The sequence below is a fragment of the Homarus americanus genome, unplaced genomic scaffold, assembly GCF_018991925.1.
Source record: "Homarus americanus isolate GMGI-L3 unplaced genomic scaffold, GMGI_Hamer_2.0 scaffold40856, whole genome shotgun sequence".
NCBI lineage: Eukaryota > Metazoa > Arthropoda > Malacostraca > Decapoda > Nephropidae > Homarus > Homarus americanus.
In genome coordinates, this window is record NW_024734615.1 from 4,053,151 (window position 1) to 4,076,408 (window position 23,258).

General features: G+C 38.0%; 1 protein-coding gene across 2 annotated transcripts; it reads left to right on the forward strand.

Moving 5' to 3' along the window:
- Positions 1-2,832: 2,832 nt before the first annotated feature.
- Positions 2,833-18,759, forward strand: LOC121870370 (protein FMC1 homolog). 2 transcript variants are annotated; one of them, XM_042372171.1, is made up of 3 exons: positions 2,833-2,960; positions 6,964-7,186; positions 16,771-18,759. In XM_042372171.1, exons 2-3 carry the CDS (start codon positions 6,966-6,968, stop codon positions 16,868-16,870), a joined length of 321 nt encoding a protein of 106 aa, XP_042228105.1. In that variant the 5' UTR covers positions 2,833-2,960; positions 6,964-6,965; the 3' UTR covers positions 16,871-18,759. The 2 variants fall into 2 exon arrangements, with proteins under 2 accessions (XP_042228105.1, XP_042228104.1); XM_042372170.1 differs by lacking the exon at positions 2,833-2,960 and adding an exon at positions 6,771-6,822.
- The last annotated feature ends 4,499 nt before the right edge of the window (positions 18,760-23,258 follow it).

Consider the following 23,258-nt stretch of genomic DNA (forward strand, 5'->3'; position numbering starts at 1 on the left):
ATTATATTAAATCTTTTCTTGCTTAATGTAGCATGGTTTGAAACTAGAGCAAATACTGACACACATTTTCCCTTTCATTCATTGTTAAAAGTCTTCTTCATCCATCAGCAAAATGCCCTTCTCTTAGAGCTGCTAAACATGAATATTTCCACATAATGTTCAAGACCTTTCCTGTCACTTTTACACATGTCTTGTACCCCTTTTACTGTATTTCCTTATTATTTGAGGTTTCTGTGCTTTATCCATCTTTCACAAAAGTTGGAGATGTAATTCTTAGGAGTTCTCATAATTATTGTACAGTATTCCTTAATATAATATGAAGAGTATAAAGTTAGTTAGATTCTATAGCTAGTGCTTTTAATTACTGGTATTGGATCATCCATACTATAATAGTACTGTAGGGATAGATTGTAGAAGCGTTTGAGAAAAAAAATACTTGCACCGCCAATGCCTTGGGTGGTGGAATCTGGGTCATATCCAGAGCAATTCATGATGTTGAGGTTAATGTACTGTTTTAATCACACAATTATGCATAGGTTCCAACCTGGTTCACAGTTTAAGGCCCGTCCACACGATCGAGCAGTGCCCGGTGGGCACGCGTTAAATGCCCGTTATCGGGCAAACCAGCGGATTGCCTGCGCCCGTCGTTGAGTGAAATCATGGCCCGCCTGCCTGGTGGTTTGCTGCCGGATATGGAGTGACGACTCTGCCAGAACAAACGAAGTTGACCCTGGGACCCTGCAAGTAATCTTCCTTGAGTACTTCATACATGGCTTGACAAGTTGCAGGTATTATGTGAGACAAACTTTGTTTTGATATCCTCGTTCTGAAGTGACGTGTAGGTGCACCCAGTTGAAAGATATATGAGCGTTGCCACCTAGACGAGCCTCTGCAGATATACTCTCCCTCGTATTGGTATCCTGTTTTTTTTACATATGGTTCCACTTTCGCTAGAAGTTTGTAAAAGGTGTTGGGGTCCATTCTCATGAAATTGGTGAAGTCTTGCTCATGTCCATCTTGCAGTTCACGTAAAATCGTGGCATGACTTCCCAATACTTATTTATTATCTTTTTATTCCTTTTCTGCATTTGGTTCTCTTGCACATAGCAGCAATTATTCTTTTAAGTTTATTTAAACCACACCACTGGTGATCGTCCACTGCACCCGCCACTGCCCAGAGCCACCTCTGCTACCAGCGACTACTGCCTTAGCTTACCCGTGTGTGCAACAGCACACAGGCTTTGCCCGATAGCAGGCAAGCCGCAGTACTAACTTTCTCGATCGTGTGGATGGGGCACGGTATCAAATATGTATAATGGGTGGACTGGTGATATATATATATATATATATATATATATATATATATATATATATATGCTATATATATATATATATGTATGGTCAGTGAGATTGGGGTTGCCAGTGTTTCACACTCAGGATGGGATGGAGAAAGGAAACTCACAATGTGCTCACTGTATACATATTGTATTGGATGTACAATGCAGCTTGTTGCTGGGTAGGTAGCATGGTAATAAGCGTTGAGTAGAGAGAGCTGGGTGGTGAGGGTGCCCAGAGGAGGGACACGCGACTTGAGGGACGCCAAGGTCGCTGGCGGGAGCGGGAGCCACCAGGCTGGCGCGGAGGAGTTGCTGGTTGCACTGGGTAGAAAAGAGAGGCTGGTCACAGCGGTGTCAGGCCTTATAAGGCGGGGGTAGGTGTGGGTAGATAGTTGATCCCCGCTCCGTGGGTGGCGCTGGAGGCGTAGGCTGGGGAATTCAAGAAGGTTCGGTGCTTGTAGGGGAGGAATCCACTACAATATATTATTATTTTTTTCTTGGACAACCAAGAGAGGGAGGGGGTTTAAACACCCAATAACACCCCTGGGAATCCTGTTGGCAATTTCCTGTCATATAGTTTGGTAATATAAGTAATACTGCAGTACTGTATATGCAACCCAAGTCTTGAGGAATCATCTTTTATTACTGTACAGTACTTGTGTTTCATCATGCTTTATTTTCACCTTTTAACCAGCTTGAGCATTTACCTCTACAGTGTTGGTTAAGTTTTCTAAGTGTATAGAACCACCTCTGTTCTCTTTATATAAGTTACTCATAGAGTGCACCAAATGATCCACTTCCATCTTTTGTGTATCTGCCTCAAGCAGCCTTATCCCTTAAATGATGATAACCAAAGACGTAGGCCAAGGCGAAGATGTACAACATAAGAAATTTAGGATAAAGGAACAGGTTTCTAAAACCAGTTCTTTGTGCTAATGACCCTCCATTTGTGAATAATAAGTTGTCACAATGTTGCCCAGTACTTACCAACAGTGTGTGACTGACTGCCCAAGTTAATAACAGTCTGACCAGAGGCGAATAACTATTATTGATAAAAAGGAAGTGTACAGCAACATGATGGGTACAGTAATATGAACCAGCCTGAAAGCATAGGAGCAAACAAATAATATTAAAGGCGTCACCATAGTGAAGGAGATAATAGTACCGTTCTTCAAAATAAAAATAGCTATAAATTATATAAAAAACGGATAAATAAAATCTTACCAACCTAACCTACTCGGTAATTGGAAAAAAAGTGAGATTTTTATAGGATAAAATATACTGGTGAACTTGAGTTTTGCCAGTTATCTTACACGGGGTAAATACAGACTTTGCTCCCAGTTGTACAAGGCAAAGTAGATGATAATATAAAATAGCCCTGAATGTGGTCTGCTGCTCTCAACGGTGAAATATGTGCATTATCTATGAAAAGAATTGGTGGAAGGATAAAATATATAAAAAAGTATTCAAGAAATATCTAGTGAATTAAACGTTCAAATATTTCCATCACATGTCTCTTGAAAGAAAACGTAAGCCTTAACAAAGTGACCTAAGCGACCGTCTGGGCCTCAGCTGATCACGTCAACCAAACAACAGTACAGTAGTTAACAGGCTAACAGCTCGGTAAGGGTGTACGTGTGAGGACTGAAGTGGAGCCGGAGGGAATAACTCGCGTAAATTGCACATATAATGCAAGAAGAATTGCATTTTTAAAAGACATTTATGCCATCAAACATTATTTTGTAAATTACGGAGTTGTCGAGTGCTGTAGAAGCTAACGAGCCATCAGTGGTGAAGATTACCCACTTTGGGGTTTTTACTCAATCTGACCTCCATTCCTGTGCAAATTAGCAGTTTGTTAAAAATGAAAATGCCAATTTTTTGCAAAAAAAAGAAAAAACAACAATCAATTTGCACAAGAAATGAAGGCCAGATTGGAGTAGTAAATAATAAATAAATAAATAAACAAATAAACAAACAAACAAATCTCTTCTCGTACCAACACCTGAAGACAGCCAATGGACGAATATTTACCACATGTTGGGTCTTAAATAAAGAAAAAGGTCCATTGGCTGTCCTCAGGTTCTGGTACAAGAGGTTTATTTAGTTAATGGATATTTTGCCAAGACCGGTTAAGTTCCTACAAACACTTTTGGTAAATGTTTACTTAGGTGCTGTGAGTGATTTTGCCAGGAAAAACATTTTTGGTTAATATATAGGACTAACCAGCCGGGCTGCATATCGCCGATGCGGCCATCTCTCACGTCCAGAAATGCCTCAAATTTCACCATATCGTAGCTCTCTGTTTAATATACCCGGTAAGTTAGGCAAGGTTAGGTAGGTTTGGTCATTATTGCGTTTACACACCGTTCATTCCTACCACTAATCTATTATCATATTCGAATAAGACATCTAATTATAAGATAATTTTCATCTATTACATTACCGGCGGAAATGTATAATAACGGAGATAGCATATCCAAAATTTTCTCTATTTTCTTCCATTAAATTTCCTCCATTATCGAAATACCTCCAACACTGCGTATCTCCTGCGTCTCCTTCATAAATCATCACGCGCATGCTTTCTCATACACGTCACGCAGCGTTTTTGTTTTTGCAACCAATTAAAATGATTTTGGGTTTAATTCGCAGTATACTTGGCCCAATCAAATCGAGTTTTATTTTGGGTCTCATATTTCGAAATTCAAGTTCAGTTCTGACCATGGAAGTCTGCGATAGGTGTCACTTAAAGTATATGGAGCTGATTGCGAGTTTTTGGGGAAAAAACGAAGGAACTAAAGCATTTTTTCGATCACATGGTGTTCTTCCGACCTCAGTAAAGTGTACTAAGAGCAAGACTGAATGTAAATATCGCAAAGACCAACATATGTGGTGTTGTGTAAGAATCCCAAAATGCAACGATGAACAAGAACCAGGCCAATAAGGTAAGAAATAGGTGATTCCATCATATGGTGAGAGTCAGTTAGGTTTGGTTTTTCTAGTGTTTTTTGCCATGATTTTTTTCGGAAAATGTCCAACGAAAAAAAAAAGGGCTAATTTCCGCCAGAAATGAAGGTCATATTCGGTCTAAAAACACACACATACACAAGAAAAATATATTTTTGACTTTCTAACAGAGAACGGTGTGACAATGCAAATTAACCTGGGTTTGTTTGGTATGGTTGGTTAGGTCTGTTCTTCATAACCACAAATGTTAAGTAGCATTTATGTTAAAAAATATCCGTTTTTTTTTAACATTCTACAAACTACAACAGTGTCCACGATAATATAACAATGAAAATCCGGCATTTTTATAATTGTTTTCAATCAATTTCGCTCACGGGTTAGTTTTATATAGTTACCACATTTTTTCCTGCATGAATTTTGCTGCATTTTTTATTGGAGATAGTATTTTTTCCTGGGGAAAAATGAAAAACTAATGCAGGGTAAAACATGGTGGAAAACTGATATGATACTAAAATGATGTCTACGTGCTTTGTACATGAAAAAATTCATTGGGGATTATTGTCGTCTGCTCTTTGTTTACGCTTGGTCCAAGTGTACTCTCACGTTCACAATAAAACGTAAAATTACACCATGCCACTTCAAGAAAGTTGCTTTTATTGGTACCAGATATCAAAGTACTGTAAGTACTTTTTGTTTAATAAGGCTTCAGCTAGGAGCTAGGTAAGGTTAGGTAGGTTTCTTTGGTTGGTTTGGTTAAGTTCTGTGCATTGTTGTAATTTTTTATTAATTACCCTGTACAGTGACCCCTCGTTTAACGAACACCTCGGTTAACGTAATTTCGATTAACGAACTGCCCTCCATAAGGATCTTCAATTCGGTTAACGAAAAAAAATTCGGTTAACGAAGTTCTTACGAACCGACCTCAACATGTTTTCGCTTGCACTGACCGGGCAACCAGCTTTAGTATCAGTCTGCCAATACATTAATCGGTTCTAGGGCTTAAATTCCTTACTATTTTAGTAAATATCAAGAAGTTTATACTATTCAATAATTTTAAAAGTTTAATATTCAATTTTTTAGTCATTTTAACAATTATTGAACATAATTGAAGGTAAGTATTAGTTTAATGCGCGGCATCCAGCCTCTTAACACAGCAACAGGAGTTAGTCTCTGTTTTCACTGGAGGTAACATCTTGCTTGAGACTCTCTTCAACTAAACACTTTTTTCTGTGTTTAAGTCAAATTATTGGTCATTTTGAAATATATTTTACATATTGACAATATATAAAATGCAGTGCAGTGTTGATTTAAAGAAAATAATCTTGAATTACAAGAGAGCTAAAATTTTATGGGTGAAATGGCGCCATGGGGTGACTTCTCTTCCACCCCAATGCCTTCTCTTTTTCCTTCTCCTCCACCCCCATTCTAAATCCCATCATCATCATCATCATCATCCAGGAGCCTTCTACATACACACCTCAAAGTAAGTGAACTTTTCTACCATTTTTGTTGAATTTAGGCAATTTTCGGTGAGCTGGAACCAATTACCCAAAACCCATTGAAACAATGGTTTCGGTTAACGAACGACCTTCTGGAACGGATTGAGTTCGTTAACGGAGGGGTCACTGAGCTGTCATCCAAAGAACATCTGTGGAAAACTGAAGGAAGTCAAATGTGTTCTGATACTTATAGCAAATTTATATTTTTTGAGTTATATTGACAAAGATTTCACTTAAGAAATATATAAGTTTGTGGGATACATTGTTACATGACTAAAACCCGCTAAGCAGCACAATTAAGAAGTCACATGGTAATCCTACATAAATGTCTAGGCTTTTGAATTTGACATGGTTAGTTGCCTATGGTGTTTTGCAAATTTCTGTAAAGTGTCCTAAGTGTGGTTAGATTCTTATGATACACCATGAAAAACATCAGAATAACCTATTTTTGTTAGTACAGTGTAGCTTACTGTATGTGGCCAGTTGTCAATTTTCTCTTTGTTAGGCTCACATACATATGTACGTGTAGGAGATCTTGCACTAAGGATGGAGGTGAGAAGGGAAACTCACAATGGCGTTTTCTATATATACTCTGTATATATATATTATATGTACAATGCAGTGCTAGGGAGTTGCTGTGTGGTGAGGAGCTTGTTAAGAGGAGGTCTTGTCTGTTTGAGAGCGTTGGGTAGAATCCTCTTCACGGCGAGGCTGGGGGGTATTTATACGATTCTGCCGGAAGTGAGCGGCGCTGCCGATTGGCTGAGGTGAAAGACTGTAACTGGCCAAACACCGCGCAGTCCGAAAGCGAGGATTGGTCTGAGGAACTCGCCGTGGGTTGGCTGGTAAGCGACAAATCGGCAGTTGTAGGGGAGAGTATCCACTACAACAGTACATACAGTAATTTCCGTGGTTGCCCTCTATTGAATTTCCTGGTTTTTCTTCTTAGAATATAAATTCCAAAAGTTATACAATCCTGTACATGAAGATTCCATCAAAAGAATGGAGGTTATACCTAGGTATTGTACTTGTATCCACATCTTTTTATTAAAATTTTCCAAATTTTTTTTTAAAATTTTCCAATTATGAAACAATATATATTGCAGGAACTTGGAGGAGGCAGTGAACAAATTAATTAATTTATGATATTTTCTTTCCAGACATGGCATCCACAATAAAAAAAATGCATACCTTGCGAAGCCTTGTCAGAGAGTTACGCAGGTCTCTCCCCAAACACGAGAGGGTGCAGCACTCCCCTACTTATTCATACATAATGAACCAGTACCGTCAAAATGCTGTCACAGATGAGCTGTATTGCCGTGAACAAGAAGAGATGGCTCACCTTGCCCAGACTTGTGCCACCTATTTAGAATCCAGCAGAAGGCAAGTAATTACAGTATTGTATTGAATTGTATATTACTATTGTACTTACCAGGGTAGATTATTTTTAGTTCAATAAATTCATAATGCTACGGTACTCTAATAGACAAGTGCCAGTTAATTTTTACTGATTGTTTAGGTGATGGTGAATCCCATTGATTTTGATCTTCCACCCTTATCCCTAACAATCTTTCCATTTCACTTAACAATCCACTTCCTTGTTTTGTTATCACAATTGAGTGTAGATACTTTTACATATTCAAGAAAGTTCTTTTTGTCTTTCAAAATTGTTCCGACTGTTGACCGACTGAAGCCCAATGCTTTACCAATGACTGAGGGTGTTTCGCCTTTTTCAGAACGTTTAATTACATCAACTTTCACTTCCATTGTAATTGTTTTCCTTCTCTTGGATACACTACTATTACAGTACTTGCATCAGGTTTGCATTTGGGAACCATGACGAGGGCAAAAAAGGAGAGTTAATAAGCCAAAAAAAAAACTACAGTTTGCACTAGATCACACACGTTAATGCAATGAGGGTAAAGCGTGCTAACACTCCCTCAAGGTGTATGGCTGGGCAACGCTTCACTCCTAACCCGCCGCTCTGCCTTACGTCTATGCCACGTAAACTAGTTCTTGTACATAAATACTGTACTACGAATCAGTTGTACTTACGTCGGATTCTTAAAGTAATTGGCCTTATGGTTGCTAGTTCGTATTGGCGGGCGTCGTAAGTAAGACGTTAGTAAGTCGGGGACCCACTGTACATCCATATAAAAGTATGATCAAATTTAATTGAGTTAAAGTAATATCTCCATTAGCCGGAATCCCTCAAACTCGGAACTCTCCGATAGCCGGATTTGAAATTTTCTCGGAAAATCGTTCCCAAAGCTGCAATTTTCCGGACAATTCCGGCTTTGGGAACGATTTTCCTGGTACGGGTACCCGGAAAATTCTGGGGATGGGGAGATTTTTCCGGGTTTGCGAGTTTAAAATTGGGCATTTTCTGGAAACTGAGAAAAATTTTCCGTCGCCCAGAAAATTCCGGGGATGAGGGATATTTTTCCGGGTTTGAGAGATAATGTAATCGACAATTTCTGGAACTTCCGAGAAAATTTTTCCGTTTCCCGGAAAATTCCAGGGATGAGGGATATTTTTTCCAGCTTTGACAGAGTCGTCTTGTTGCCAGGAAATCTCTCATTTCCGGAAGTGCTCTGCACCAATTGTTCCGGCTAACGGAGATATCACTGTACTATCGAGTGCTTTATGATGAGCAATATCATTTATCAGTGTTATCACAAAATTATCAATCACTAAAATTTTCATAGCGTTGACCTAAAACATTAAAAAACAAATTAAAATAATTCATTTTATATAATTAATCCCAAAATCTAGGGATGGCCAATGCAAACTGTCTCCCACGATGGTAACTTGCTCAGAACATTAGCTGCATCATTTCAATGGTTAAATAAATACTGCAGGTGGAGCTTATCTGCTCCAAAACAATCCATCATGTCTTCAATGAAGTTTTTTGTTCTATCTAACACCTTTTGGCAATACTGTACACGCTGCACATGCTCAATCTAGCCAAGTATTCAGTTGACACTGTTGATCGACGCCGTGTCTTGACACGTCTCAGCATGGTAAATGACTGCTCTACTTCACAAGTGGAGGCTGGAAGTGTGAAGGAGATCAATAGGGCTTCTAAAATAGCAGTAAACAAATCACACTACTTTACAAGATCCGTCTAGGACAAGGTTGGACCGAAATAATATGCATTTTTCTTCTGGGAATTTTGACACTCCATATTTCAAACCAGGACTGTGACTCCTCAGCAAAATTATCAGTGTTATAGATATCAATTTACTAAGCCATTTTTCATGCATTCAACAACCAGTTGATATTTTCTCTCATTGCAACCACAACTTGGTTTGCAAGTGACATGCTTGGTAAACATGAAGGCATCGTAGCAGATCTTCGAAACACGCTTATAACTCAATAATTTCCCTGGTAATAGTGTGTTAAAATTTAAAGAAAAAGTAATACAAATTGTCCCCAACGATACTGAGCTCAGAGATTTCCACTATACTGTATATTTGTTTTTGCTCTTATTTTCATCTATGAATTATAATACTTCCTGTAGTAACGAATATTGTATACTGTTCGTAAATGTGTCATATTGTACTAGACTCTGCTGCCATATGGCATCACGAAAATTGTGACCAAGTTCCAGGTTGCTGATCTGACTTTCTGCCTCATTTACATACAATTGCAGGGTCTCAATTGTTCCCCTTTCTTTGACAACTCAACATACTGTACATACAGTATAGCGTTTCTCACTGTTGATCTTTTTTAATTTTTGCATATCTTTATAGTTCTTTATTATTATTATTATTATTATTATTATTATTATTATTATTATTATTATTATTATTATTGTTGTTGTTGTTGTTATGATTATTATCAGAGTTATTATTTTTATTATGATTTCTTCTTTTAATTTTGCATTTACCGTATACAGTGACCCCTCGTTTAACGAACGCCTCGGTTAACGAAATTTCGGTTAACGAACTGCCTTCCATAAGGATCTTCAATTCGGTTAATGAACAAAAATTCGGTTAACAAATTTCTTACGAACCGACCTCAACATGTTTTCGCTTGCACTGACCGGGAAACCAGCTTTAGTATCGGTCTGCCAATACAGTAATTGGTTTTAGGGCTTAAATTCCTTACTATTTTAGTAAATATCAAGAAGTTTATACTATTCAATAATTTTAAAAGTTTAATATTAACTTTTTTAGTCATTTTAACAATTATTGAACATAATTGAAGGTAAAGAAACTAGTTTCTGGCATGCCATCCAGCCTCTTAACACAGCAAACAGGAGTTAGTCTCTCTCTGTTTTCACTGGAGGTAACATCTTGCTTGAGACTCTCTTCAACTAAACACTTTTTTTCTGTGTTTCCAAGCAAATTATTGGTCATTTTGAAATATATTTTACATATTGACATTATATAATGCAGTGCAGTGTTGATTTAAAGAAAATAATCTTGAAATACACCAAGAGAACTAAAATTTTATGGGTGAAATGGTGCCATGGGGTGACTTCTCTTCCACCCCAATGCCTTCTCTTCTTCCTTCTCCTCCACCCCCATTCTAATTCCCATCATCATCATCATCCAGGAGCCTTCTACATACACACCTCAAAGTAAGTGAACTTTTCTACCATTTTTGTTGAATTTAGGAAATTTTCGGTGAGCTGGAACCAATTACCCAAAACCCATTGAAACAATGGTTTCGGTTAACGAACTTTTCGGTTAACGAACAACCTTCTGGAACGGATTGAGTTCGTTAACCGAGGGGTCACTGTATACCCGTGTATAGCACGAGTTCTTAAGACCAAATTTTTTGGCAAAAAGTTGGGGGTCGACCTCTATACGGGTAATAGTTTCGTTAGGTTGAAAAATATTTACCAGTAACTACCAGTAAACAATGGAAACGACGCACCAACGCACCACCCGCTGTGAGTGTCGGTACAGTTGCCAGGGCAGATCTCTTGCGTCATCATAGCAAGCCCAAAGTAGCCAAATGCATGGTATGGTATGCACAGGAGTATGTAAAACATAAAGTATTCTTTTTTAAAATTTTATTTATAGATACATAAATTTTTTTTAATTAAATTTGAAACATCAATCTTTGTTAATTAAATTTGAAACAAAAGAAAAATACGATACCTTATTTTTAAATATTTTCATTAAAATATTACATCACAAGTATATTTTACCTTAACTGTGCCTGAATGAATATATTCTCAGAAGTAAATATGGAAATATAATATTTTTGCTGAAATGACGTACGTATTACAGTGGAAAGTGGGATAAAATTGTGACGAAAACAATGACTCACTTTCTTTCGTCGTTCAAAAGATTTTACCGTAATCGCTTTTCGAATGGTTTTCAGTTAAAAAACTGTTGTATTACAATAATATTCTATCCTAATTGACTTGAATAAATACTACGATACCATATTTCTGAATATTTTCATTAAAATCCATCAAAATCATTTTCCTTATCATCTGCAGCACCAAACAGCTCCTCCCAGTCCTCTCCTTGAACAGCATCGTCATATGGATCAACACCATCATCAGCCATAGGATCATCAATATCTTCATCCTCATTCATGCTCTCATTAGCCTCATAATCCCACAAGTCGTCTTCTGTTCCATCAAGAGCATTCGAAATCCCACATTTCTTAAAAGATTTCACCACAATTTCTGGTCTGATTGCATCCCAGGCCTCTACAATCCATTCACATAATGTTGCTAGTGATGGAGCTTGGATGTTGCCTCCCTTTGTGTATGTCTTATTGCCTTCTATCATCCAGTTGTTCCACTTCACTCTTACCGCATCTTTAAATGGTTTGCTTATGGAAACATCCAGTGGTTGGACAAGACTTGTTAATCCACCAGGAATCACAGCTGTATCAGTGTTTTCCTTCCTAATCCCAGCAGTAACACTGTCAACAAGATGTGACCGAAACATATCCCACACAAAAAGACCCTTTTCTTTGCGCAGTCCCCCTGGTCTAAAGTTCCAGACTTTTTTAAGCCATATTTGTATGCCGCCTTCATCCATCCATCCTTTCTCGTGCACATGGATGATTAAAAAAATGCTGTCTGACTTGCAACACTGTTGGTAGGGTCAGGTGGTTCTAACGGCACCTGCCAGGACCCGGTAATCAAATTTATAACAGTGTCTAACCTCAATTACTGTAGTTTATCTGATGTAGGCAATATGAAGTAAAAAATACCAGTTAAAGTGAGAAATTGGAAGAGAATAAACAAGAAAGATGTCATTGGGCTATTTTTGGTAGGGCTGAGGGAGAGAGTACCAGCTGTTTGGTCCTTTTTGGCGGGAGAGTCACGCAAATAACTGAAGTACTGGTATTTGTTTGGTGTCTTCTGTATTTTTCAAAATGAATACAGTGGGGTATGCTATAACGAATCTAATTGGTTCTAGAACCTTGTTCGTTATAGCATTCGCTCGTTATAGGATTAATCCGTTCCAGGCCCCCAAATACAACCACTTAACACTGAAAAATATAATATAAAATTGTAAAAAATGTAAAAAAGTGCATAAATATGCATCTAAACCCCTGAAATAAAGAATATCATTAATATTTGTAATAAAAAAACAATAAATTAGAAAAAAAAAAAATTAAATAATGTTCGTTGTAGGAGTTTTGTTCGTTATAGCATTCTCAATTTTATAGGAATATTCGTAGTAGAATCCGTTCGTTATAGCATACCCCACTGTATATATATATATGTATATATATATATATATATATATATATATATATATATATATATATATATATATATATATATATATATATATATATATATATATATATATATATATATATATATATATGCATGCATGCTTCTTGGGGGAACGTAACCCTCAGTAAACACAGCATGATCTAGAGCAGTGGTTCTCAACCAGGGGGGAATTCCCCCTAGGGGGGGAATTCAGGTTTTCAGGGGGGAAAACTGATTCGGGAGCAAGAGATATGTTCGATGAGAAATCAATCACAGAATTTTGGCCCTTGATGTGCGATTCCTACCCAAAAGTGGCAGAAAGAGCTATCCGTGCATTGCTTCCGTATGTGTCGACATATCTTTGTGAGTCAGGCTTTTCAACTCTGTTGCAAATTAAAACGAAGCAACGTAGTAGATTAGAGGTAGAAAATGACCTGCGTTGTGCCCTTTCAAGCACTCCTCCGCGTATCCCAGAATTGGCGAAGAAAAAACAATCACAGATTTCTCATTGACTGTAATCTTCATCTGAATAAAATTAATTACAAATTTACAATATCCTGGTATTCTATTGAACTTTTTGTTTATTGCATTATGCTTCAGTTTGGTCTGTTAAGTAATTCATTTTAAATAAAAAAAACTATTTTACTTTTATTCAAGTTTTATAAATCCATCAACATTTTCAATTGGCATTTAATTTGTAAAACTCCACTATAAAAATAATCCATGTAAAATTGTAAATGTATATGTACTAATATGGAAAAAATAAAGGATTTTCAGTATTATATGCATATTATTTGGAATGCACTTTTTGAGGCAGACAATCTTGGAAAGGAGGGGGGAATGACATTCTGACATATGGTGAAAGGGGTGCATGGGGCAAACAAGGTTGAGAACCACTGAGCTAGACGGTACACGTGTTTTTCGAATCGTTTTCAGTTAAAAAACTGCTACATCACAAGTGAATTAGGATAGAATATTATTGTAATACAGTTGTACCCCACTTAACGCGGTCAATTGAACCCAGAGGGTCCCGCGTTAAGTGAAATCCGCGTTAAGTGAACAACAGAACATATGGGATTAATTCCAATAGAAACCGGCCTGACCCCCAAACTCCACTTTTTGAAGGCACATACCTATGTTGTAGTAAAAATAACATCTTAATTTTATGATGGTACATGTACACAATTAATACTTAAGAGAAATACAGTCGCCAAGTTAATGTCCATTCAAATAATGGACTCAACTCCCTCCCTCTCTCACACTACACTCGCTGGCTATTCCCTCTCAGAGAAATTTTTGGGGGAAAACCACTAAATTTTAATAAATAATACCTCAAACTAAAGTTAGGATAATACAATTGACATTGCTGGATTCCTTGTAAGACCAGGAATATTTTGAATATAAATGTCATATATTTTGCACAAAAGATAACATAGTTACCTAGAGAAAAAATTTTATCTAAAATTTGTATGTTTAATGAAAAATATATGATGTTTATATTCAAAATGATCATCAAATTATAAGAATTCCAGCAATGTAAATTATATTCTGACCGGGTAATTTGTATGAATTTTATGAGCTAAAACAAATATCTTCAGTTAATAAAAAAAAAAATAATCTTCACAACACTATCTGTCAATCAAAGTACCCCACCTTGCCTCCCCCCCTCTTCCAACCGCGCGGTCAGTCCCAACCCTCCCCCCCACCCCCCACCAATCCTCCCTTCCAGGGTTTTTAACATTTAGTATTAAATAATACCTCAGATTAAAGTTAGGATAATATAATTGACATTGCTGGATTCCTTGTAAGACCAGGAATATTTTGAATATAAATGTCATATATTTTGCACAAAAGATAACATAGTTAATTTGAGAAATTTTTTATCTAAAATTTGTATGTCTAATGCAAAAATATGATGTTTATATTCAAAATGATCATCAAATTATAAGAATTCCAGCAATGTAAATTATATTCAGACCGGGTAATTTGTATGAATTTTATGAGCTAAAACAAATATCTTCAGTTAATAAAAAAAAAAAATAATTCTTCACAGGGTAACAGATGGTCGGTCGGTCCCTCCCTCCCCCCACCAACCGTCCCAAGGAGATGTGTGGGATAACCACTAAATTTTAATAAATAATACCTCAAACTAAAGTTAGGATAATATAATTGACATTGCTGGATTCCTTGTAAGACCAGGAATATTTTGAATATAAATGTCATATATTTTGCACAAAAGATAACATAGTTAATTTGAGAAAAATTTTTATCTAAAATTTGTATGTCTAATGCAAAAATATGATGTTTATATTCAAAATGATCACCAAATTATAAGAATTCCAGCAATGTAAATTATATTCTGGCCGGGTAATTTGTATGAATTTTATGAGCTAAAACAGGCAGTCAGGCAGGGTGGGGCAAATCTAAAAATAGCGTCTCGAGCCGGACACTCACCGCGTATATGTGGAAAAAATCCGTGTTAAGTGAAAGTTCAGCTCTGGCGAGGCACCGCGTATATGATAAAACGCGTTAAGTGAAACCGCGTTAGGCGGGGTAATACTGTACAACAGTTTTTAACTGAAAACCATTCGAAAAGCGATTACGGTAACATCTTTTCAACGAAAGAAAGCGAGTCATTGTTTTTGTCACGATTTTATCACACTTTCCACTATATTACGTACGTCATTTCAGCAAAAATATTACATTTCCATATTCTCAGAAATAAATAGTAGTTTCGCCGAAACGTGATGTATTTCAATGTAAATTAAGATAAACTACATGATGAAAAAAAAAGACTTTACCAAACCTTCCGATGTTCAAGATATGTTACTCGTTTTTTTAATAGTTTTCAGTTAAAATACTGTTATATTAGTGATATTCTATTTATACTGTGGTTGATATAATACATTCACGGAAATGTAATATTTTTTGCTGAAATGACGTACGTATTACAGTGGAAAGTGAGATAAAATTGTGACGAAAACAATGACTTTTGCTTTCTTTCGTTCAAAATATGTTACCGTAATCGCTTTTCGAATGGTTTTCAGTTAAAAAACTATTGTATTACAATAATATTCCCTCCTAATTGCCTTGAATAAATACTTGAATGGAAATATACAATATTTTTGTTGAAACTACCCGCTTTTCAGTGTAAAGTGTCGTAATAATAAATGGTAAACAAGTTTATAGGATGTTGTGTTTTTGTGAAGGCCTTGTTGTTCCTTTACCCTCAAAAACTTGGGTCGACCTATAAACGAGGAATATCATAAATTAACGATTTCTTGGTCAAAAAATCGGGGTCGACCTATATACGAAGGGGGGTTATAGACGAGTATATACGGTATTATAAATTGTAATTGCTTTGAACTAATTATTATTATTATTATTGTAATTATTATTACGTTTTTGCCCTCCAGGCCCCGATATGGGTCAGTGACCTGTGCCCGGGTGGGATAATCCCTGTTTAAAAAAAAAAAAAAAAAAATTGTGCAGTTACCCAAATATCATACTAGTTATCAAAAATTGAGAAAAAAGGAACAACCCACAATTAGTTAAGTTACGTTACGATATGCAAAGTATTTCTGAAAATTGCTGAGGCAGTTTTGATGACAAGCAGTCACGACTTAATCATGATCTAACACGAGGTATACACGGTTCCTCTGTGATATGGACATCATGATGGTTTGACCTGAGTCAACCAGCCAGGCTCAGGCACCAGTTGTTGCTATTGCCAATGACATTGTAATTCTAACACACAGAGGAGTTGTAAAAAGTACCGGCTTACCACAAGTGTCTGTTGTGGTAATGTTAAAGAACAAACAATTCAATTAAAAACTTGTAATATCATACACACATTGTGAACAAGGATTGCAGAAAAAAAAGAACTTTTCTCATTTTCCAGAGGGTGTGCAATGAACCCCCTTTTAGATGCCCATGATGATGTACAGAATGTTGCAGCACAGTCCTAACATAGCAAGAGATGCATAGTAACTAATTCTGCTCCTTCTGGGCAATAACTGGCTATTTGGGCGTGTCTAAAATGACTACGGTAATAATTTTTCACTGTATTATCCCCAAATTGCTCCAGTATCAAGGAAATAATCATATTTGTTCAGAATAAGGATAAGAATTATTTTTCTTAAACATATAAGGATATTTGCACGCATCATTGCATTAAAGATTACACGTACACCATATATATGACAAAACAACAGCTTTCTATCTTTGTATATCTCTCTAATATTCAAACACATCATCTTTGCAGATATATTGAACTGCACAGTGAATTCCACGGTCGTGGTGAGAGGACGGTTAAAGAAACTGCAGACATGGTCGGGTTTAAACTTCCCAATGACCCTAAATGATGACAAGGAATATTGATAATATTTAGTTTGAAGTTTCCCCCAATATATATACTGTATATACATCCTGTAGTATTGCTATCCCAACATTTTCCTAATGTTAAGTCTTGGTTTAAGTACTTAGCACCAAAATTAAAATTTAGTACAATTACCCTACTGTACAGGTATTAGAAACTGGTGGTAATAATATATGTGGAGAATCTTATCATTTTTAGTTCTCTGATTTTGTAAATTATAGCTACATCATTGTCACTTGTGTAGAGTAAAAACAAAAAAAAAAAAACAGGTGGTTATGTGCAATGGATTGTAAGGTTAAACAAGAAACTGATTGTTGGCTACCTCTTCCTCTATGGTTCGGGTACAGTACTGTACTAAGATCTTGGCTGAAAACATAAATCTTTTTGTACAGGTTGTGGATCCTTTCTCCAAATTCCAAAGACTGAAAATATAGGTCGTGTAGTCTTAAAATACAGAAAGCTGTGTGTAAGTATGAAGGCATATAATGATGGATATCTTGAATGAAGGATAAGATAATTTACATCAATAACTTATGATTGAAAAGCTGTACTGTATGTGTAAATACAAGTTTATCATGTAAATTCTGGTTGTGAGGAAATCGGTTATTTGGGGAAATTTACATTTTCAACACGTGCTATATTGTGTGATGCAATGAAATACATACCAGGTAACAGCATAGGTAAATGCAGTTTGTGTCTGCTGAGCAGCTGGTTGGGCCAGACTGCTGACCTGTATGCAGCTGTGTCCTTGCATATTAACTTTTAACCCACAAACTTCTCTATTGCCACTAGTATCAAAAATTACCCAGGAAAAATCATATGTACTGTAAAATTGTTCTAAAGTTATAAATACAACTGAACCAGCAACAACAAAATGTGGCGAGAAAAAGTGGTGCTACCAGGTGTGAGAAAATGTCATTGCCAAAACCGTACTCACTGTTTTATCTACAATCCTACAACAGTAAATTAAACCAAACATTACCAAAGCTTAAAGTACTGTATAAAAGAATACCCAAAAAAAATCATGGTTACTGTAAAAATATCTTCAATGGAAGAGGCAGGAAGCAGTTGTGTAAATAGAAGAATTGGATTGGTTACATTAAGGTCTGGATCAGTGCCTTTATGGTGTAGGCTTAAGCCCCTTCCACATGATCGAGCAGTGCCCAGCGGGCTTTCGGGCAAAGCCTGGGTGTTGTTGTACACACGAGGGTGGTTGGCGGCAGTCATAGTCGGGCGCTGGTAGCTAGTAGGTAACCGCATTGAGCGCCGCTGTACGTTTGTCCCTTTCCCTGTACAAGTCCGCTTTGACATTCCATAGGCAAGGGTGCTGGCAATAGAGTTCAATTAACAGCATGGTCTCTTCTCTAGACCAATGAATGTTTCTTTGTTCTTTGGTGTACGGAGGGCTAGACATGGTACAGTGGTGACTGTTGTGGCGAGACTGAGAAACTGACAGCCAGGGTCCCAGGGTCAGCTTCGATTGTCTGGCAGAGTCGTCGCTCCATATCCGGCAGCAAACCACCAGGCAGGCGGACCATAATTTCGCTCAAAGACGGGCATGGGCACTCCGCTGGTTTGCCCACCAATTTTGCCCGATAACGGGCATTTAGCGCGTGCCCGCCGGGCACTGCTCGATCGTGTGGACGGGCCTTTAGAATAGTGTACTGTAATGTAAGTAGGCCTAAACATTTGAAAACTGAAAATATCTGTACACCAAAATGTAATCAGCCCAAGGTTTTCAGATAAATGATCTTTGACCTGTACACTGTACATACAGTAATTGTAATTTAGTATAGAATTGTAAAACTTGTGTATTCATGGAGTACAGTACTGAGAAGATCCCTAAATCCTCAGATAATAAATTTTATTATTTCATTACATCGTATTTCTTATTCAGATTTGTTTATATCATCTTGATCATTATGATTTTTTCCATGAAAATTTTTTATGGTACATATTCTAATGGAGCTCAACTTGTTGTAGTACTTCTTCCATCATTGTTTAGTTATTTTTAAATAATTGTATAATAATAAACAATGGTATCAGTGCAGTGCTACAATGTCAGAAATTCGTGAGGTGAGTTATACCAAATGATGAGTAGGACAGGAGGATGTATATTTGGTCTGGAACCAAGTGAAGTCAGTGCAGATGGGCTAAAAAGAGAGTTACAGAGGCAGATTGCAAGTGAGGTCATGTAAAATCCAAACGCTTTCTACTGTTACACAAAATCAAAATTAAAAACGTGATGGAGTATCCGATCTGAGGCTTGAAGATGGTAGTTATGCAGACACAGATCAGGATACAGCGGAGGCATTAGCCAATTTTTTTTCCTCGCTGTAACAAGAATGGATGCAAACAATCGTCCTGCATTTGAGAAAAGGCGGTTTGACACTGCTGATGCATGTTGTGTTCTCAGAAGAGTGTATAAGAAACAAATTGTCAAAGCTAAAGGTTTACAAGAGCCCTGGGCCAGACATGGTGCATCTCAGAATGCTAAGAAAGTTTTGCATTGGGCTTGCTGAGCCCCTCAAGACCCTGTTCTGTAGTTGCTTGGATGAGGAAAAGGTCCCCAGTGACTGGAAAATAGCTTACCGTATATCTCGGCCTATAAGGCGTCGGGGTGCATAAGACGGCCCCCCAAATTTCCATTTAAAAAGTAGCTTTTGAGCTCTATTTGCTGTATAAGACCAGTACCCCAAATGTGACACTTACCCACTGACTCAGTAGTCCTTTACCAACCATCCTTGGTTTTTTAAAATAAGGCCAATTCACTTCAAGTAATGTCATCAAATGTTACCCGCTGGTGTAGTGTAAACACTAGTGACGTCACTGAAGCGTCTGCTATTTACCAGTAACTGGAACTAATGTCGGTGTCGAGTAAAATTTTTCCATTTACTTGAAATGGATTTACTGATTTATTTGTTTATTTATTTATTTATAATATACTGTAACATGTTAAACACACTGCAAGTATTTTTTTAAATTTATATGCTTGCTTCGCATGAGACGATCGGTGGTGGGAGTGTGTTCCCACTGTTTATACAACAGCTACCACCGTATTCTAATTGTGGTGTTTCATTAGGATTTGAGTGAAAAAGATTATGGTACGTACTTCACACACACACACACACATTTCACTTCACTTCACTTCACTTCACTTCACTTCAAGTAATGGCATCAAATGTTACCAGCTGGTGTAGTGTAAACACTAGTGACGTCACTTAAGCGTCTGTATTTAACTGTCGGTAGTTTCAAGAATTAATGCAGTCATTTACTGAATATTCCTTGTGAAAAAATAAATTTTAAATTAATTATAGGAGATAAGTATTATTATCAGTAAATATACCGATATGCATTACTGATCACCTCCACGGCTAAAAATAGCCCAATCTCGCGGTCACTTTCCCTTTCTTGTCTCCTCACTGGCAAATGGGGGGGGGCGTGGGGAGGGGTGTGTGATGATAGCTGTGTTTATTACAGGGGTATAATGTTCTTTTACGGTATGTTAGACAGGTTTATAATACATTTTTATTATTTTAATATACCGGTAATCTTAATTTGAATCCAGCTTGCCAAACATAAGTTTCAGTATAAAATAATTAGTGGTAGGACCTTGTGAGTGGCTTACGATGTTTCCATCACCACTCTTGACACACTAAACCACAATATTTAAGAGGTAAGAATTTTATACTTGGTGATTAAGACCACCCCCTAACTTTGGGCAGATTTTTTTAATGTTCAAATTCCGTCTTATAAGCCGAGATATACGGTATGTGAGTCCTGTATTCAAGCAGGGCCAATGCTGTGCCATGAATAATCATAGGCCAGTGGGTCTGACCAGCATTGTGTGTAAAGAACTAGAGAGCATTATAAGAGATGCCATAAGGGAACATCCACTACGAAACAATCTTGTAAACTTCTGCCAACATGATTTTATGCCAGTCCACTCCTGCTTGACACAATTACTCAAAGTGCTGAGTGTTTGGAGTACTGTCACCCAGTCTGGTCCCAAAAATATGCTAGAGACTGTCAGTTGACTGAAAAAGCCCAAAGGAGGGCCACCATACTGGTGCCTGCACTACGGCACCTCAGTTCCCCGGAGAGATTAGAAAGCCTGCAATTGCCTAACTAATTGAGAGCTCAGGCTCTCAATTGGCTCAGCCATGTCATTTTTGTTATTATTGTCCACTCTGTATCTATTTTTCTGGCTAAATAAACTTTTTTCATATTATCAATACCCTGTATACACTATAGTTGAGTAATAGGTAACTTTATTGAAGTTTATAAACATCTAAGGGGGCATTAATCAGTTGAGTATCCTTATCTGGAACTGGCTGATGTCCACCCCACTATGGGTCACCGCTCGAGGTTAAAGAAGCCACAAATTCGGAAAATAGTCCGGGCCAATTTTGTCGGAGTGAGAATTTTAAACTAAACAGTCTATCAGTGTTGTGATGATGCCAGTGGTGGATTATAGCTGGGGCAAACAGGGTGTTTGTTCCCAGCCCTAGATCTTGACAGGCCCAGAAATATTGGGTGAATAATTTTTTTTTTAATACAGTTTCTTTTTACAAATGAAAATATGCAGCTGTCTGGACATAGTGTGAGAGTGTGATGCAGGTTTAAAGGTGTGAAGGTCTGTGAGGCTGCTGTGACGATGTACTGTATGTCTGTGAGGGCCATGGGCATTTGCAGGGAGGTGCAATGGAGTACACTTGCACTCCCTAGAAAATGATAAATGTTCTTTTTTTAATTCACGTTCACAACATGTGTACAATGTTGCAAGTTTTTAAGTGAATTGTTTGTTCCTTAATGTTCCCGTAACGGACACTTTTGTTAAGCCGGTACTTCTCACAATTCCTCTGGAAGCTGGGCTTGGCTGGTTGACTCAGATAAGACCGTCATGATGTCGACAACACAGAGAAACCATGTATACCTGGTGTTAGGTGATGATGAAGCCGTGACCACTTGTCATCAAAACTGACCACGTATGCATTATTTTACAGTTAGTTTAATAGCAATTTTCAGAAATACTTTGCATTTGTAGGTGTGGTTTTTTATTTTTATTTTTTGCTGGTACATACTGTACAATATTTGGGTAACCGTACAATTTATCTAGTACAATACGACAAATAACTATAATCACTACTGATGGTTACAAGTGTTCCCTGAAGAATGCGGTGATGGGTAGGGAAACACCGGGTAACACTGAAGTCCGTTTATTAAGGGATAGGAGAAATACAAGTGGTGACTAGCGTGTGCCATGCACGGCTCACACAGTCAGACTGAGACTGCCTTGCCATATGGCAGCTTCGGGGCAATGTTGCCACATAACACGTGCAGTGTTGCCACGTAATTATATATATAAATGCTACTCGGCACAGTAGCTTATTTACAAGGTTGCTACTCGGCACAGTAGCTTAGATGCATAACCTACATCTCCTCCCCCTCACCATAGTCTTTGTCTTGGCGGACTTCTTAGTCCTAAGTTGCTCCGAGTGTCAAGGTGCACTGTGGGGCGGATCCTCGTGAGGTGTAGGGGACTGGCCTCGTCAGGGGCCAGCAGCAGGGTGGGACTGGCCGGAGGAAGCGGGGTTCTCCACCAGACACGGCCGCCGGCATCCTGACCTTGCAGTCCCGCGACCGGCCGCGCCCATCACTGCTGCCCACCTTGTCCCAACGTGTCGCCCTCGGGTCCTGGACGCGACAAGGGCACCAATCTCCAGCGCTGAAGAGGGCGGGATGCAGTCGTCATACCGAGCCTACGCCCTGGGCACGGTCGTGGCCCGGTGGTTGTTCATGTTCTGGGTAATAAGTTCAATATACAGGAGCGAACACAAACACCTGTATAGATTTTGTAGGTTCGAGTTGATGGATAAGAGATATGTACAAGGGGAGTAGCGTCAACCTGTCTGCTTGTCATGCTCTATAGGCGACGATGGCAAGTGAGACATTAACAGCTTCCATATGTTGCCAGGCACATTAATTAAGCATGTGACATGGTAATAATATTGCCACATCGCTAGCTAGGCTGAATAATAATATATATAAATGGAGCACATACATCATATACATACATAATATATAATACAGCATACATAATACAGAATATACAGTGGTCAGAGTTCTGCTCCTTCACAAGGCCTTGGCGGTGCAGGAACTAAGAGCGTGAGGAGGATGACGACAGGATCTGGGCAGGGAGCGCCCTGTGGGTGGGAGTGAGCCGTTCTGGCAGCTCTGTGCGGCAGCGCCAGGCGCGTCCTCGTTGATTCACACACCTGCTGGCGGTGTACCGAGCAGCTAGGATCTGCTCAGAAAGTCTCTGGGCACCACGCCTAACTCCTTGCAGTGCTCCCACGACAGCAAGGGTATAG

Excerpts from the sequence above, each read along its gene's own strand:
- LOC121870370 (XM_042372170.1), top strand. The coding sequence starts at position 6,786 with ATGAAGATTCCATCAAAAGAATGGAGGTTATACCTAG. Across the intron at positions 6,823-6,963 it reads AGAATGGAGGTTATACCTAG|ACATGGCATCCACAATAAAA; the intron begins GTATTGTACTTG and ends TTTTCTTTCCAG. Across the intron at positions 7,187-16,770 it reads TATTTAGAATCCAGCAGAAG|ATATATTGAACTGCACAGTG; the intron begins GCAAGTAATTAC and ends TCATCTTTGCAG.